The 16,573-nt window shown below is 35.2% G+C and overlaps 1 protein-coding gene and 1 long non-coding RNA gene across 2 annotated transcripts in view; both read left to right on the top strand.

The window, feature by feature from the left end:
- Positions 1 to 1,094: 1,094 nt before the first annotated feature.
- LOC127944356 (cytochrome P450 2J4-like) overlaps positions 1,095 to 16,573 on the top strand; it is a 19,737-nt gene continuing 4,258 nt past the window's right edge. Inside the window, exons 1-8 of the mRNA XM_052540232.1 lie at positions 1,095 to 1,364; positions 13,882 to 14,044; positions 14,140 to 14,289; positions 14,376 to 14,536; positions 14,621 to 14,797; positions 14,893 to 15,034; positions 15,137 to 15,324; positions 16,475 to 16,567. Coding sequence (XP_052396192.1) covers positions 1,173 to 1,364; positions 13,882 to 14,044; positions 14,140 to 14,289; positions 14,376 to 14,536; positions 14,621 to 14,797; positions 14,893 to 15,034; positions 15,137 to 15,324; positions 16,475 to 16,567 — 1,266 coding nt within the window. The 5' untranslated portion in view covers positions 1,095 to 1,172. The remainder of the gene's footprint in view (positions 1,365 to 13,881; positions 14,045 to 14,139; positions 14,290 to 14,375; positions 14,537 to 14,620; positions 14,798 to 14,892; positions 15,035 to 15,136; positions 15,325 to 16,474; positions 16,568 to 16,573) is intronic.
- On the top strand, positions 8,843 to 12,980 carry LOC127944765 (uncharacterized). The gene is made up of 2 exons (XR_008150429.1): positions 8,843 to 9,209; positions 12,695 to 12,980. It is a non-coding gene; the product is annotated as an uncharacterized LOC127944765 (long non-coding RNA).

The following is a 16,573-nucleotide window of genomic DNA, read 5'->3' as shown; positions in this document are numbered from 1 at the left end:
AAAGGCCATGTATATTTTCATATTTTTATGACCTATGACTCTGTGGGTGTGTGCATGTGCACTTTTCTGTGGAATCACCCCCATGAAGTTATGTGATTTCAGACACATGACATCCATGCTAAAATTATAGAAAAAGTCCTGTTGGCTAAATTTTGTTAGAACAGGAAATAAACACACTAGAGTTTAGATGTCCCAGATTACCCAGTGTTCCACATTACCCAATTTCACCCTACATATGTATTTCTGAAATACTGGAAAGGAGATTTAAATGATAATATATAGGATATGATATACTTTGTAGGATGTTCAGGGTTAGGTTAGGGGTTAGGATTATTGAATAGGTATCCCTTATTTTTGCTTTCTGAAGGTGGCAACCCTAGTTTTGACTGGCAGATTAGTTGAGCAACTGTAATTGTAACACAAAACTCCTAAATAATAAGATGAATTTATTGAATTAAATATAGGTCCATTAAACGTATTTACCAGTCTGTTATGTTTTTCCTACATTATGTCTGTACTATGTGGCACATCTGGCTTTTTTGTTTCTATAATATGTATGAGTACTGTGTATATTCATTATGTATGCTATATATTAGTATACAAACATTGGATGTGATTAATCACGATTAATTGTCTGACATCACTAAAATATACATTAATATATGCATGCATACCTTTCTTCTGAAGATGCCTGAATGTTTTGTAAAATTTTGACATAAGTACAAACTTTGTTAAATGCATCTAGACTTAATTACGTTGCAGACATACATTACATTGCATTATATCAAGCACACTTCTGAATGGTTTGTGTTAGTTTCATAAAGCACTTTAGAATAGTAGACATCATAATGGTTTGTGGCATCAGTTTACAATTTACTGCCTCTCTTAGCTTCTCCTTCCTATCTAAACTAATGATACTCTAAAAGAATGGATCAATTATTTAAAGTGTGTATATATACAGTATAGGCCTATAGATTATTTTGTTTCTTTTAATAAATATTTTATTTAGACAAATACATTGCTCTATGAAAAGATGTAGGCTAAGTTACGTAACCAACGTGTCCCCATATTAACAAACCCAGACCCTGCCCACTTCGAGCTTCCGGGCTGTTCGCACTTTATATGCGCTAACCTAAGTGACCCAAGAAATCCCAGACGTGTCAGTCTCAGTCATGGACCAGTTGCACCTTTACGCGTGGATCGATATAAAGAGTATTTTGATATTTTCGTGTGTGTTTTTATTGCTGAGTGATTATTTTAGAAACAAATCGCCGAAGAACTTTCCTCCTGGACCATGGTCTTTGCCGATTATAGGAGACCTTCATCACATCGACAATACTAGGATTCATCTTCAGTTCTCAGAGGTAAATAAAATTACAGTTATAGCTAAATCAAATAAATCTGAAAATGCAAAGTAGTGGTGAGTGAATGCAAACGGCGTTAATCTCGTCGAAAATGTCGCTTTGTATTTAACTACGACACCGAAAAGAAACTTATTTTCATTTTTATATCCACATTGTAAAACGATGTTTTAGTTAGGACGTGTAACTCGGGTTTGAAATATAGGTCGGTAGCTCTGGGGGACATACTGCCATCGTAATACAATAATATCTTACACGTGTAAAATTAAACTGCGGTCAAGCCAGCCGCACTTCAGAAAAACACCGTCAAGCCAGCCGCGAGTGAAATTTATATGCGCGTGTATTACTATAATTACGGCAATAGCTGGAACAACAGAGAGGGAACGCGCTTTCAGAGCGCTTTTCATCTATACGTTCAGATTTGATCTATGACGACCTTTTTTGCCCATCTGCTCTAATATTCGTGTAACTTATTGTTTTCCTTGACTGCTCTGTATTACTATAATTTTCAGCCTTTCAAAGCATTACACTTATTAGTAGAAAACGAGATATGGGACATTCATTGATTTAGGAGACACTTTTTTATGATGAGAAAGAAGCAATTAAAGGTCAGTTCTTAAAGACATCCCATACTATATCCATACCTCACATAAAACCATTTTAATGGAGCCTTTTAGAGATATAGGATAATATTACACTTTACAAGTCTTTTAAGATCCCATTTCTAAGAAGTAGAAAAAAAAAACAATGGTCAGTTCTTATAAGGGACATCGCATACTATATGCAAACATCATATCAAACCATTCTACTGCAGCATTTTGGAGATATTGGACATTAGTACACTTTAAAGGGCCATAAAAGATCCAATGTCTAATAAGTAGAAAAAACAATAGTTGGATCTTATAAGGGACGTCCCATACCATATGCACACCTCATATCAAACCATTGTACAACAGCATTTTTGAGATATGGGACATTATTACACTTTAAAGGGTTATAAAGATCATATTTCTAATAAATAGAAAAAAACAATGGTCAGTTCTTATCAGGGACGTCCCATACTATATACACAAAAAATCATTTTGCTGCAGCATTTTTGAGATATGGGTCCATATGGCGATTAAGAGGGCTATAAAGACCCCTATAGCGGAGTACAAAACTTTTTATCCACAAGAAGAAGGAGGTGGAAACTGGCCATCAATCAAATAAGGCTTTTAATAACAAAATAAACACAAAACACTGCGACAGCCCTTCACGGACGACTGTCGCTTACAAACAAAAACCAAACACAAACTAAAATCATGGCCTGGCCTGGCCCTCTCTCGTTGTTCACTGTCGTCGCCCCCTCTTTTGTATCCTTCCATCTCCACCGCGGGACGCGAGACCGGTGAGTGGAGCAGGCGTCGCTCATTTCCAGTCACTCCACTGGCCTCATTCCGTTCTCATGGCTCGCGACCCCGCCCCACTCATCACAACCCTATTTCTAATAAGTAGAAAAAAAACAAAGGTCAGTTCATATAAGGGACATCCCATACTATATGCAAACCTCTTATCAAACCATTTTACTGCAGCATTTTTGAGATATGCATCCATATCGCGATTTAGAGGGCTATAAAGTCAACATTTCTAATAAGTAGAAAAAAACAAATGTCAGTTCCTATAAGGGATGTCAGGGACGTCACATACTATATGCACCCTTCATATGAAACCATTTTACTGCAGCATTTTTGAGATATGGGACAATACAATGATTTAGAGGGCGATAAAGACACCATTTCAAATAAGTAGAAAAAAACAATAGTCTGTTCCTATAAGGGATGTCCCATACTATATGCACACCTCATATCAAACCATTTTACTGCAGCATTTTCGAGATATGGGACATTATTACACTTTAACGGGCTGTGAAGATCCCATTTCTAATAAGTAGAAAAAAACAATGGTCAGTTCTTATAAAGCACATGCCATACTATATGCACACCTCATATCAAAGCATTTTACTTCAGCTTTTTCCAGAAATGGGAAATTATTACACTTTAACGGGCTGTGAAGATCCCATTTCTAATAAGTAGAAAAAAACAATGGTCAGATCTTATAAAGGACATACCATACTATATGCACAAATCATATCAAACCATTTTACTGCAGCATTTTTGAGATATGGGTCCATGTGGCAATTTAGAGGGCTATAAAGACAACATTTCTAATAAGTAGAAAAAAACAATAGTCAGTTCTTATCAGGGACGTCCCATACTATATGCACCCTTCATATGAAACCATTTTACTGCAGCATTTTTAAGATGCGAGACATTTTTACACTTTAAAGGGCTGTAAAGTTCCCATTTCTAATAAGTAGAAAAAAACAAAAGTCAGTTCTTATCAGGGACATCCCATACTATATGCACACCTCATATCAAACCATTTTACTGCAGCATTTTCGAGATATGGGACATTATTACACTTTAAAGGGCTATAAAGATCCCATTTCTAATAAGTAGATAAAAACAATGGTATGTTCCTATAAGGGATGTCCCATACTATATGCACACCTCATATCAAACCCTTTTACTGCAGCATTTTTGAGATATGGGTCCAAATGGTGATTTAGAGTGCTACAAAGACCCCATTTCTAATAAGTAGAAAAAAACAATGGTCAGTTCTTATAAAGGACATGCCATACTATATGCACACCTCATATAAAACCATTTTACTGCAGCATTTTCAAGATATGGGACATTATTTCACTTTAAAGGACTACAAAGACCCCATTTCTAATAAGTAGAAAAAAACAATGGTCAGTTCTTATAAAGGACATGCCATACTATATGCACACCTCATATCAAACCATTTTACTGCAGCATTTTCAAGATATGGGACATTATTTCACTTTAAATGGCTGTAAAGATCCCATTTGTAATAAGTAGAAAAAAACAATGGTCTGTTCCTATAAGGGATGTCCCATACTATATGCACACCTCATATCAAACCATTTTACTGCAGCATTTTTGAGATATGGATCCAAATGGTGATTTGGAGGGCTATAAAGACATCATTTCTAATAAGTAGAAAAAAACAATGGTCAGTTCTTATAAAGGACATGCCATACTATATGCACACCCCATATCAAACCATTTTACTGCAGCATTTTTCAGATATGGGACAATACAATGATTTAGAGGGCTATAAAGACACCATTTCTAATAAGTAGAAAAAAACAATAGTCAGTTCTTATCAGGGACGTCCCATACTATATGCACACATCATATCAAACCATTTTACTGCAGCATTTTCAAGATATGGGACATTATTACACTTTAAAGGGCTATAAAGATCCCATTTCTAATAAGTAGATAAAAACAATGGTATGTTCCTATAAGGGATGTCCCATACTATATGCACACCTCATATCAAACCCTTTTACTGCAGCATTTTTGAGATATGGGTCCAAATGGTGATTTAGAGTGCTACAAAGACCCCATTTCTAATAAGTAGAAAAAAACAATGGTCAGTTCTTATAAAGGACATACCATACTATATGCACACCTCATATCAAACCATTTTACTGCAGCATTTTCAAGATATGGGACATTATTTCACTTTAAAGGACTATAAAGATCCCATTTGTAATAAGTAGAAAAAAATAATAGTCAATTCTTATCAGGGACATCTCATACTATATGCACACATCATATCAAACCATTTTACAGCAGCATTTTCGAGATATGGGACATTATTACACTTTAAATGGCTGTAAAGATCCCATTTCTAATAATTAGAAAAAAACAATGGTCTGTTCCTATAAGGGATGTCCCATACTATATGCACACCTCATATCAAACCATTTTACTGCAGCATTTTTGAGATATGGATCCAAATGGTGATTTGGAGGGCTATAAAGACATCATTTCTAATAAGTAGAAAAAAACAATGGTCAGTTCTTATAAAGGACAAGCCATACTATATGCACACCCCATATCAAACCATTTTACTGCAGCATTTTTCAGATATGGGACAATACAATGATTTAGAGCGCTATAAAGACACCATTTCTAATAAGTAGAAAAAAACAATAGTCAGTTCTTATCAGGGACGTCCCATACTATATGCACACCTCATATCAAACCATTTTACTGCAGCATTTTCAAGATATGGGACATTATTACACTTTAAAGGGCTATAAAGATCCCATTTGTAATAAGTAGAAAAAAATAATGGTATGTTCCTATAAGGGATGTCCCATACTATATGCACACCTCATATCAAACCCTTTTACTGCAGCATTTTTGAGATATGGGTCCAAATGGTGATTTAGAGCGCTACAAAGACCCCATTTCTAATAAGTAGAAAAAAACAATGGTCAGTTCTTATAAAGGACATGCCATACTATATGCACACCTCATATCAAACCATTTTACAGCAGCATTTTCAAGATATGGGACATTATTTCACTTTAAAGGACTACAAAGACCCCATTTCTAATAAGTAGAAAAAAACAATGGTCAGTTCTTATAAAGGACATGCCATACTATATGCACACCTCATATCAAACCCTTTTACTGCAGCATTTTTGAGATATGGGACATTATTACACTTTAAAGGGCTATAAAGATCCCATTTCTAATAAGTAGAAAAAAACAATGGTCAGTTCTTATAAAGGACATGCCATACTATATGCACACCTCATATCAAACCATTTTACTGCAGCATTTTCGAGATATGGGACATTATTACACTTTAAATGGCTGTAAAGATCCCATTTCTAATAAGTAGAAAAAAACTAAAGTCAGTTCTTATCAGGGACGTCCCATACTATATGCACCCTTTATATGAAACCATTTTACTGCAGCATTTTTAAGATACGGGACATTATTACACTTTAAAGGGCTGTAAAGATCCCATTTCTAATAAGTAGAAAAAAACAAAAGTCAGTTCTTATCAGGGACCTCCCACACTATATGCCCACCTCATATCAAACCATTTTACTGCAGCATTTTCAAGATATGGGACATTATTACACTTTAAAGGGCTATAAAGATCCCATTTCTAATAAGTAGAAAAAAACAATGGTCAGTTCTTATAAAGGACATGCCATACTATATGCACACCTCATATCAAACCATTTTACTGCAGCATTTTCAAGATATGGGACATTATTACACTTTAAAGGGCAATAAAGATCCCATTTCTAATAAGTAGAAAAAAACAATGGTCAGTTCTTATAAAGGACATGCCATACTATATGCACACCTCATATCAAACCCTTTTACTGCAGCATTTTTGAGATATGGGACATTATTACACTTTAAAGGGCTATAAAGATCCCATTTCTAATAAGTAGAAAAAAACAATAATCAGTTCTTATCAGGGACGTCCCATATTATATGCACACATCATATCAAGTCATTTTACTGCAGCATTTTTGAGATATGGGTCCAAATGGTGATTTGGAGGGCTATAAAGACATCATTTCTAATAAGTAGAAAAAATCAATGGTCAGTTCTTATAAAGGACATGCCATACTATATGCACACCTCATATCAAACCATTTTACTGCAGCATTTTCAAGATATGGGACATTATTACACTTTAAAGGGCTATAAAGATCCCATTTCTAATAAGTAGAAAAAAAAAACAATGGTCAGTTCTTATAAAGGACATGCCATACTATATGCACACCTCATATCAAACCATTTTACTGCAGCATTTTCGAGATATGGGACATTATTACACTTTAAAGGGCTATAAAGAATTCATTTGTAATAAGTAGAAAAAAAGAAAAGTCAATTCTTATCAGGGACCTTCCATACTATATGCACACCTCATATCAAACCATTTTACTGCAGCATTTTTGAGATATGGGTCCAAATGGTGATTTGGAGGGCTATAAAGACCACATTTCTAATAAGTTGAAAAACAAATGTCAGCTCCTTTAAGGGATGTCCCATACTATATGCACACCTCATATCAAACCATTTTACGGCAGCATTTTCAGATATGGGACTATATAGTGATTTATTGGGCTATAAATATCCCATGTCGCTCCCACATTATCTTGTGTTCTTAATACCTGTGTATATACAATGTAACTACATGTGTACATAATATATAACACAGTGTAAGTACACATTGGTATATAGTATCCATGGCTATAATATTTTTGTAACAACCCTCAGAATGGTTTGTGCAAGTACAAATGTATAACAGGACATGTAAATCTACATTTTGTAACAACAATATGTATAAGAGTAATTTGAACCATTTGATCCAGGTGGTGGAGATGGGTGGGTTTAGGTTTCTGTAAAGTGGGAGGAGTTGGTGCACCACTTTAATACCCGTGTACTTACATGGTAACTCCTCAGGAACTGTCGACTTCATTTAAAGTGCAACATTGTGGACACCAACCACATTTTATATGTAAAGCCTAATTTACTTGCCACTGCAGTGTAACATAGGGGTAATTACATAATAAATTGAATATTGCTATTAGTCCTGTTACACATTTGTACTTTCTTACCAATAAATTTTATCACCAATGTCCTGTTGCACATTTGTACTTACACATACCATTCAATGGGTTATTACAAATATGTAGTTACACAAACATTAGAGCTATAGATACTATGTACCAATGTGTACTTACACTGTGGTTAAATACTACATACACATTTAATTACTAAGTACACAGGTATTAGGGACACAATATAAAGTGGAACCCCCATTTCTAATAAGTTGAAAAAAAAAAACAATATTTAGTTTGTATATTGGAGGTGCCATACTATATTCACACCTTATATAAAAAAGTTTTACTGCATTTCTAGCATTTTGCAAAGATGTTTTTCTGTTTTTCTGAAATGTATTCTGTTTCAGAGGCCTAGAAAGACCCCATTTCTAATAAGTAGAATAATACAATGATCAGTTAGTACATGGGACATCCCACAAGCACACCTTATATAAAACTATTTTACTGAAGTATTTGGTGTATAAAGATATTTTACAATAGCAATTTGGGGTTAAAAATCAAGAAAATCCTCAGAAACTCCAGTTTTGAGAACTATTTCAAATAAGTTTAAAAAAGGCCATTCCTTCTAAAGTTCCTCCTACATTTTAAGCACACCTAATGTGAAGTCTGTGTACTGTGGCAGTTTGTAGAAGCATGCATTCATATAGAACAAAACACTCAAATACATTTTAATATTTCCTCATTTTTTGCAACCTATAGAAATGTTTTTTTCAAATACTTAAAAGAAATAATGGCCTTTTCTTAAAAAGTAGCTCATATTCTATCAGCACAGATAATCTGAAGTCTGTGTACTTTGACAGTTTGCTGCATACATCCAAATTAAATAAATTATATATATATATATATATATATATATATATATATATATATATATATATATATATATATATATATATATATATATCAGACTTCAGACTATCTGTGCTGATAGAATATGAGCTACTTTATATATATAATAAACACTGGATATTTTTTCCCCAGTTTTGAGGTTTATATAAACATCAGGTTAAATACATACAGTAGATAAAAATAATGGCCTTTGCATGCAAGGCACTCCCTATTCTTTCAGCAAATATGAAGTCACACACACTTGTCTGTCACACTATACTTCACACACTTTCTAAACACCAAATATGGAGTCTTTTCTCTGTGAAAGTTTAGAGTAGCTTGCATTCAATGGATGAATGGATCATAGCGTATCCCCAGTCTTGTTTCTGGAAATCTCACTTAAAGTTCAGTTCCAACCCTAATCTAATTAAGAGTCAGGAACAATTCATAGTTACAGAAAGGTTTGCTGGAGCAGGATTGACACTGAACTCTGCACGAAGGTAGTATTATTATGTGCCTTTTAAAAATAGTAAGTGTTCCTACTTATGTAGTTAAATAGCATTTTGTTGAATTAGAATACATGTAAGTCCAAACTGCCAAAGTACCCAGATTTTATTTTAGCTGTGCTAATAAAGTAGGAGGTGCCTTGCATGAAATGGGCATCATTTTCCTCTACTTTTATAAGCTGACATTTCTACATGTCTCAAAGTTATGCAGAGTCTCAGAACTGACTCTGAATGCATGCAGTTCCAGATTGGTAAACTGAAATGTTTTTTTTATAATGGCTGCACATATTTGGTGATGTCCCTTATGACAATTGTTTATTATTATTATTATTATTATTATTGGAATAGATAAATGTAATGTTTTATAACTCTATATGTGAAATACTTGCTAGCTCTTAAAAAAACCATACAGTAAAATGTTTTCCATGGATTTACTCATAGATTTTAGAAAACATTACATTTCTCTATGAGCCTCTGAAGTGAATATACCCTTTATCTTTATAGGCCCCTAAAGCACAATATAGGTCCATATCTCATTAATGTTGCAGTAGACTGGGTTTTATATCAAACCATTATGTGTGCATATAGTATGGGATGTCCCTTATGAGAACTGACCATTGTTTTTTTCTACTTATTAGAAATGGGATCTTTAAAGCCCGTTAAAGTGTAATAATGTCCCATATCTCAAAAGTCCTGCAGTAAAATGGTTTGATATGAGGTGTGCATATAGTATGGGACATCCCTGATAAGAACTGACTGTTGTTTTTTTCTACTTATTAGAAAGGGATCTTTATAGTCCTTTAAAGTGTAATAATGTCCCATATCTCGAAAATGCTGCAGTAAAATGGTTTGATATGAGGTGTGCATATAGTATTGGACATCCCTGATAAGAACTGACTGTTGTTTTTTTCTACTTATTAGAAATGGGATCTTTACAGCCATTTAAAGTGTAATAATGTCCCGTATCTTGAAAATGCTGCAGTAAAAGGGTTTGATATGAGGTGTGCATATAGTATGGCATGTCCTTTATAAGAACTGACCATTGTTTTTTTCTACTTATTAGAAATGGGATCTTTATAGCCCTTTAAAGTATAATAATGTCCCATATCTTGAAAATGCTGCAGTAAAATGGTTTCATATGAAGGGTGCATATAGTATGGGACGTCCCTGATAAGAACTGACTATTGTTTTTTTCTACTTATTAGAAATGGGATCTTTATAGCCCTTCAAAGTGTAATAATGTCCCATATCTCGAAAATGCTGCAGTAAAATGGTTTGATATGAGGTGTGCATATAGTATGGCATGTACTTTATAAGAACTGACCATTGTTTTTTTCTACTTATTAGAAATGGGATCTTTATAGCCCTTTAAAGTGTAATAATGTCCCATATCTTGAAAATGCTGCAGTAAAATGGTTTGATATGAGGTGTGCATATAGTATGGCATGTCCTTTATAAGAACTGACCATTGTTTTTATCTACTTATTAGAAATGGGAACTTTATAGCCCTTTAAAGTGTAATAATGTCCCATATCTTGAAAATGCTGCAGTAAAATGGTTTGATATGAGGTGTGCATATAGTATGGGATGTCCTTTATAAGAACTGACCATTGTTTTTTTCTACTTATTAGAAATGGGAACTTTATAGCCCTTTAAAGTGTAATAATGTCCCATATCTTGAAAATGCTGCAGTAAAATGGTTTGATATGAGGTGTGCATATAGTATGGCATGTCCTTTATAAGAACTGACCATTGTTTTTTTCTACTTATTAGAAATGGGATCTTTATAGCCCTTTAAAGTGTAATAATGTCCCATATCTTGAAAATGCTGCAGTAAAATGGTTTGATATAAGGTGTGCATATAGTGTGGGAGGTCCCTGATAAGAACTGACTTTTGTTTTTTTTCTACTGATTAGAAACGGGATCTTTACAGCCCTTTAAAGTGTAATAATGTCCCGTATCTTAAAAATGCTGCAGTAAAATGGTTTCATATGAAGGGTGCATATAGTATGGGACGTCCCTGATAAGAACTGACTATTGTTTTTTTCTACTTATTAGAAATGGGATCTTTATAGCCCTTTAAAGTGTAATAATGTCCCATATCTCAAAAATGCTGCAGTAAAAGGGTTTAATATGAGGTGTGCATATAGTATGGGATGTCCTTTATAAGAACTGACCATTGTTTTTTTCTACTTATTAGAAATGATGTCTTTATAGCCCTCCAAATCACCATTTGGACCCATATCTCAAAAATGCTGCAGTAAAATGGTTTGATATGAGGTGTGCAAATAGTATTGGACGTCCCTTATAGGAAGAGACCATTGTTTTTTTCTACTTATTAGAAATGGGATCTTTACAGCCCTTTAAAATGTAAAAATGTCTCGTATCTTAAAAATGCTGCAGTAAAATGGTTTCATATGAATGGTGCATATAGTATGGGACAACCCTGATAAGAACTGACTATTGTTTTTTTCTACTTATTAGAAATGTTGTCTTTATAGCCCTCTAAATTGCCACATGGACCCATATCTCAAAAATGCTGCAGTAAAATGGTTTGATATGATTTGTGCATATAGTATGGTATGTCCTTTATAAGATCTGACCATTGTTTTTTTCTACTTATTAGAAATGGGATCTTCACAGCCCGTTAAAGTGTAATAATTTCCCATTTCTTGAAAAAGCTGCAGTAAAATGGTTTGATATGAGATGTGCTCATAGTATGGGACGTCACTGATGAAAACTGACTATTATTTTTTTCTACTTATTAGAAATGGGGTCTTTATAGCCCTCTAAATTGCCATATGGACCCATATCTCAAACATGCTGCAGTAAAATGCTTTGATATGAGGTGTGCATATAGTATGGCATGTGCTTTATAAGAACTGACCATTGTTTTTTTCTACTTATTATAAATGGTGTCTTTATAGCCATCGAAATCACCATTTGGACCCATATCTCAAAAATGCTGCAGTAAAAGGTTTTGATATGAGGTGTGCATATAGTATGGGAAATCCCTTATAGGAACAGACTATTGTTTTTTTCTACTTATTAGAAATGGTGTCTTTATAGCCCTTTAAATCATTGTATTGTCCCATATATTAAAAATGCTGCAGTAAAATGGTTTCATATGAAGTGTGCATATAGTATGGGATGTCCCTGATAAGAACTGACTATTGTTTTTTTCTACTTATTAGAAATGGTGTCTTTATCGCCCTCTAAATCATTGTATTGTCCCATATCTCAAAAATGCTGCAGTAAAATGGTTTCATATGAAGGGTGCATATAGTATGTGACGTCCCTGATAAGAACTGACCTTTGTTTTTTTCTACTTATTAGAAATGTTGACTTTATAGCCCTCTAAATCGCGATATGGACGCATATCTCAAAAATGCTGCAGTAAAATGGTTTGATATGAGGTTTGCATATAGTTTGGGATGTCCCTTATATGAACTGACCTTTGTTTTTTTTCTACTTATTAGAAATAGGGTTGTGATGAGTGGGGCGGGGCCGCGAGCCATGAGAACGGAATGAGGCCAGTGGAGTGACTGGAAATGAGCGACGCCTGCTCCACTCACCGGTCTCGCGTCCCACGGTGGAGATGGAAGGATACAAAAGAGGGGGCGACGACAGTGAACAACAAGAGAGGGCCAGGCCAGGCCATGATTTTAGTTTGTGTTTGGTTTTTGTTTGTAAGCGACAGTCGTCCGTGAAGGGCTGTCGCAGTGTTTTGTGTTTATTTTGTTATTAAAAGCCTTATTTGATTGATGGCCGGTTTCCGCCTCCTTCTTCCTGTGGATAAAAAGTTTTGTACTCCGCTATAGGGGTCTTTATAGCCCTCTAAATCACCATATGGACCCATATCTCAAAAATGCTGCAGCAAAATGATTTTTTGTGTATATAGTATGGGACGTCCCTGATAAGAACTGACCATTGTTTTTTTCTATTTATTAGAAATATGATCTTTATAACCCTTTAAAGTGTAATAATGTCCCATATCTCAAAAATGCTGTTGTACAATGGTTTGATATGAAGTTTGCATATAGTATGCGAAGTCCCTTATAAGAACTGACCATTGTTTTTTTCTACTTGTTAGAAATGGGATCTTAAAAGACTTGTAAAGTGTAATATTATCCTATATCTCTAAAAGGCTCCAGTAAAATGGTTTTCTGTGAGGTATGGATATAGTATGGGATGTCTTCTTTAAGAACTGACCTTTAATTGCTTCTTTCTCATCTTAAAAAAGTGTCTTTTAAATCAATGAATGTCCCATATCTCGTTTTCTACTAATAATTGTAATGCTTTGAAAGGCTGAAAATTATAGTAATACAGAGCAGTCAAGGAAAACAATAAGTTACACGAATATTAGAGCAGATGGGCGAAAAAGGTCGTCATAGATCAAATCTGAACGTATAGATGAAAAGCGCTCTGAAAGCGCGTTCCCTCTCTGTTGTTCCAGCTATTGCCGTAATTATAGTAATACACGCGCATATAAATTTCACTCGCGGCTGGCTTGACGGTGTTTTTCTGAAGTGCGGCTGGCTTGACCGCAGTAAAATAAATCCGTCTGAATAAAGAATAAAGATGTTAATTTCTTGATTATAGACATTATTATGCTTATTATATAATTTCTGGAGCTCAGGCTCTAACAACAAATCATATTTTACAGTTTGCAGAAAAATATGGCAAGATTTTCAGCCTTAGAATTCTTGGTCCAAGAATTGTTGTGTTGGATGGATATAAACTTGTGAAGGAAGTGTATTTACAACAGGGTGACAACCTCGCTGACCGACCCGTGTTACCTTTATTTTATGAGATAGTTGGAGACAAAGGTAAGTCTAAACTCTGAATGTTAAACTGGTACTTTAACATTTCACCATTAATGATCAGTTTTCAATAAACAGTAGAGGGTCTGTTTTGTGTTCAGGTTTAGTTGGTGCCAATGGGTATAAGTGGAAGCAACAGAGGAGATTTGCACTCTCAACTCTTCGGAACTTCGGACTGGGAAAGAAAAGCCTGGAGCCATCCATCAGTGTTGAATGTTGCTTTCTGAATGAGGCTATTTCAAATGAGCAAGGTATTTACTAAGGTTTGTTTGGCAAAAACAACTGAAAATGACATTGGAAATCAGAAGTACATTGTTATTAATAACTTATTTTCCAGGTCGATCATTTGACCCTCGTTTACTTCTGAACAACGCCGTCTCAAATGTGATCTGTGTGCTTGTGTTTGGTAATCGATTTGAGTACAGTGACAATGACTTCCAGAATCTGTTGAAGAACATCAATGAGGCTGTGTATCTGGAAGGAGGCATCTGTGCTCAAGTAAAAAAAAAAAAAAAACATTTTTACATGTTAACTTTGTTCTTTTTCCCTGCTCAGCTGCTTCTTCTTGTTCTTCTTTTTTAGCTGTATAACATGTTTCCATGGCTCATGCGGCTACTCCCTGGACCACACAAGAAAATTCTTGCTCTGTGGCATATGGTGATTGACTTTGTTCGAGAGAAGGTGAATGCACACAGAGTGGATTATGATCCATCAAATCCTCGAGACTACATTGACTGCTTCCTTGCTGAGATGGAAAAAGTAAAACCCTTTTGTAGGCAGGTGTCAGTAAATGGAATACTCTGGTTATAATGTGTGGCTAATGAATTCAAATATATTTCAATCATGTCGTTTAGCTTAAAGATGACACAGAGGCTGGGTTTGATGTGGAGAACTTGTGCATCTGTGCTCTGGATCTGTTTGTAGCAGGAACTGAGACCACCTCCACTACTCTGTACTGGGGTCTTCTCTACATGATAAAATATCCTGAGATTCAGGGTGAGAGCTAACTGTGAGAAACTGCATTCATGTGCACATAAAATGTTGTATATACTCACACTCTTAGTTTTGTTTTGGACTGTCTCTACATTGTATCTTCAGCAAAAGTTCAGGAGGAGATTGATCGTGTTGTGGGAGGGTCACGGCAGCCATCTTTATCAGACAAAGACAACATGCCCTACACCAATGCAGTCATTCATGAGATACAGAGGATTGGAAATATTGTTCCAATAAATGTAGTCCGGGCTACTGTGGAAGACACTCAGATAGGACAATACTCCATTCCAAAGGTTGGCCTAGTGATGTTTAATGCTCTATAAGATTGTCAATTTAAAGGGGTCATATGATGCTTTTTTAAAGATCATTATTTTGTGTATTTGGAGTAACAGAATATATTGATGTGCTTTAATGTTCAAAAAACACAATAATGTAAGTATTAGAAAAATTATGTAAGTCTTCTCTGCCCTCCTCCTCTCTCAAATGTGTCGTTTTCTACAAAGTTCTCCTTCCAGCAAGCGCGGTATGCATTGATTGGCCAACTGACCCACTGCATTGTGATTGGCTGAACACTGCAAGCACTTGTTGGAAATGTAACACCCCTTTCCATAATCGCGAGCTTCATCTCTCAAAATAAATGTAAAGATAGTAAATAATGTCTTTAGTAGTTTTACTATCAGTTCAAGCCCCTAAAAAAAAACAGAGTGATGTGACAGACACAGTGATGAAGCTCGTATGTGTTTGCAGTACACAAACCAGGACTGTCAAGCCGGCTGACTCCACTGTGACCATCTCTCTCTCTCTCTCTCTCTCTCACACACACACACACACACACACACGTGCGACACCCAAAACTCTGCATTTGAACAGTCAATAGCGAATACGTAACCTAATAACAAAACATACTTACAGTAGCTGATTCAGAAGCACCAAAGTCAGAATGACCCCTTCTCCTAGGTTCACGAAACGGTCACCCATGAAATGCGTTTCTGTTCTGTTGTGAGTAATCCTTAAGATTCCTAAATGTATTTACTTTCAAATAAAACACTTTTGCTTTCGTCTAGATACACACAGCATCTCCCTGACATGGCTGTGTCAGCACTAACTGCGGTTACTGAAACCATTTATTTCGTTGCGTGAATATTTGGAGGGCAATACACAAATATTTCTACATAGTGACGTAGACATGTGGGTGCGTGTTTGAATGAGCCGCTTTAGTTGGGTGTGGCAGAGTCTTAACTTTGATAAAGAATATCTCTCTGGATTTTAGACTTTAGTCTTTGTAACTTTACAGATCTTCTTCAGATTGTAACACTCCAAAGAGAAAGGAAAATTTGAAATCGCATCATTTGACCCATTTAAGCATTTGCAGTTTTGTAATTGACATTTATGTTTAGAACCCATTAATTTAAGCATAGTAAGAGTATAATTATACTTTTGCAGGGCACAATAGTGACTGGCAGTTTGACATCAGTGCTGTTTGATGAGTCTGAGTGGGAGACACCTCACTCTTTTAACCCGGGTCACTTCCTGGATGTTGAG

Source organism: Carassius gibelio, chromosome A23 (genome assembly GCF_023724105.1).
Source record: "Carassius gibelio isolate Cgi1373 ecotype wild population from Czech Republic chromosome A23, carGib1.2-hapl.c, whole genome shotgun sequence".
NCBI classification, from domain to species: Eukaryota; Metazoa; Chordata; class Actinopteri; order Cypriniformes; family Cyprinidae; genus Carassius; species Carassius gibelio.
Note: the sequence above shows the minus strand (reverse complement) of the source record. Positions and strands in the feature narration are given on the sequence as shown.